Consider the following 2,419-nt stretch of genomic DNA (forward strand, 5'->3'; position numbering starts at 1 on the left):
ATATATTGAATTCATTGTCAAAAATGACTTTTTTCATGAAAATGAATCAGACTTGATCCATTTCTTTCATTCACTCCTCTCTGCAATTCTGAGAAAGTGTTTCTGAAGAAAATCCCACCAACAAAGTGTGTCTATTGACTGATCCAATATTGAAAAAAAAACAAGACTTTTTTTTTTGCTATCGATAAAAATGCCCTCTTTTCCTCAACTTTAATTATGACATTTGCTGAAAACTGTCCTTAAACGGTATTCTTTGTTGCCCACGTGGACAAGGCCTTGAACAAGAACGTCACGTTCGTTCCGCCGCCGACGTTGCGTCATCAAAGATCTGGAAGGGGTCAAAAGCAAAGCAGACGTGACGTCATCGAGCCCGACCGACCGAGGGCGAGAAACGGAGGCCCGGCAAGCGTGACTTTGTTGTGTTGTTTTCGCTGCATGACGCAAGAGGGCCTTTGATGCCTTATGACGACGACGGTGGCCCTGTCATGCGCCTCACGAGCGCTCTATGACGACGTCGGGCCACAGAGGCCAAAAAGGAGGCGCGGAGGCGAGCGAGCCGTTCAGTCAGTCTCCAGCAGCCATCCGTCCGTCCGTCCGTCCGTCCATCCGTCCGTCCATCCATCCATCCGTCCGTCCGTCCGTCCAGCCAGCCACCCGGTCGACCGATCGCCATTCTTTCCGCGCGGCAGGCCACGATGAAGAGCCACGTTTGCTTGGTCCTCCCGTTCCTCTTCCTGCACATGATCACGCACTCGTCAGGTAACGCGCGCACACGCTTGTGGGCGGGCAGAAGGCACTGCAGGAAAGCCGAAAATCCACATGATCGGGAAAAGATTTGCGGGTTTGTCACAAAGGCGACTCTGACGCCCAAATTGCTCTTTTGACGCGAATGGCGGAGCTCCTGCAAAGCTCCTGCAAAGCTCCTGCAAGCGCCGCCGTCTGCCCGGGGGCCCCGCAAAGGCCGCCCGAGCGCGCTCGAGCCATCCCATCGGCGCATGCATTTTGTGTCTTTGCTCGGCAGCTGCGGTGAAGTGCTACAAGTGTGCCGATGAGACAGCCTGCGCCGCTTGTCTTGGCCGGACCTCGACCTGCACCGCCAGCGACTGCGCTGACGAAGAGCAATGTTCCACCGTCATTGGTGAGTTTGTCATGACCCGACCCGACGCGACCCCATGCCATCGACGACGCCGATCACGCGAAGGGACGCGTGCTTGTCTTATTTCCGACGCCTTGCAGAGAACAACAAGGTGAAGACGTTGGCCTGTAAACCGACGGCGGATTGTGCCACCCTAACCGATGGCACAACATGCTGTGACAAGGACTCGTGTAACAAGCCCTTGACATGCTACGCCTGCACCGGCACCGGCGCCGACTCGTGCAACAAGTGTACTGGAAATTACTCAAGCTGTCCGAAAAAAGCGTGTGGCGCCGGCATCGGCGGGTGTTTCACTACCCCGGGTAAGTTTGGTGCGGCGAGTGCCTGACGCGCCGGGTCACGTGATCGTGGGGCCGCTCCTTCAAGTGCTTGCTTGCTTGTTTGTTTGTTTGTTTGTTTGTTTGTTTTTCCGACGCCTTGCAGACACCGCCGACAAGACCAAGATAACCGAGTTGGGCTGTAAAACGGCGGCTGCTTGTCCGGCCACCGCTGGCACAAAATGCTGTACGGAGGAATTGTGTAACGGCCCCCCATCCGCCGACGCCTCCAACGCGGCGGCCAGGCGGCCTGGCGGCCCCAGCGGCGTCTTGCTCCTGCTGCAGCTGGCCGCCGCCGCCGCCGCCGCCTTTCCGCCGCTCTCGGCGTGAGAATTGCGCACCTGCAGGCATCCTTCCGCTCACTTGCAATTGTGTCCCGTGCAATAAAGCGCATGCGCCGGAACCGCCGGAGTCCGTCTGTCTTTGCCACCCACACCCACGTGCCACGTGCCTCCAAAAGTGCAAACGCTCACATCTCTCACGCGCAAGTGCATGAATTCCATATTCTCCCCAAGGTATTGGCCCATTGCCACGTGTGTGCCCAATAAACAAACGAGAGGCTACACAAATACAATGTTTTCTAATTCACAAAACAATAAAAGCATGCAGGGGCAAAGTTGCTGTCAGTTGGTGTAAAAAAATGTAGCCAATGGCTTATATTTATTTCACTAACTTATGTTTTCACCACTCTTATGTTCCGGAATATCTTATACATGAGACACAACTCAGTCTGGATTCTTAAAAGGATCAATTCATAATAATGTACGACTGGTAATGGATATTATTGAATACAATAATCTTATTGAGGATGAGGGATTCCTTCTATTTTTGGACTTTTACAAAGCCTTAGATTCGGTGGAGCATTCATTCCTCCTAGCTGTGCTTGAATGATTCGGTTTTGGCATTAAGTTTAGAACGATTGAAAGTCTTTATCAGAATATAAACA

The 2,419-nt window shown here is 53.0% G+C and overlaps 1 protein-coding gene across 1 annotated transcript; it reads left to right on the forward strand.

The window, feature by feature from the left end:
• The first annotated feature begins 404 nt into the window (after nt 1-404).
• Nucleotides 405-1,876, forward strand: LOC147149342 (uncharacterized). The gene is made up of 4 exons (XM_086028435.1): nt 405-759; nt 1,022-1,138; nt 1,237-1,458; nt 1,580-1,876. Exons 1-4 carry the CDS (start codon nt 696-698, stop codon nt 1,801-1,803), a joined length of 627 nt encoding a protein of 208 aa, XP_085884561.1. The 5' UTR covers nt 405-695; the 3' UTR covers nt 1,804-1,876.
• The last annotated feature ends 543 nt before the right edge of the window (nt 1,877-2,419 follow it).

The sequence above is a fragment of the Filicampus tigris genome, chromosome 4 (genome assembly GCF_054856515.1).
Source record: "Filicampus tigris isolate MCC_2025a chromosome 4, RoL_Ftig_1.0, whole genome shotgun sequence".
Lineage (NCBI taxonomy): Eukaryota > Metazoa > Chordata > Actinopteri > Syngnathiformes > Syngnathidae > Filicampus > Filicampus tigris.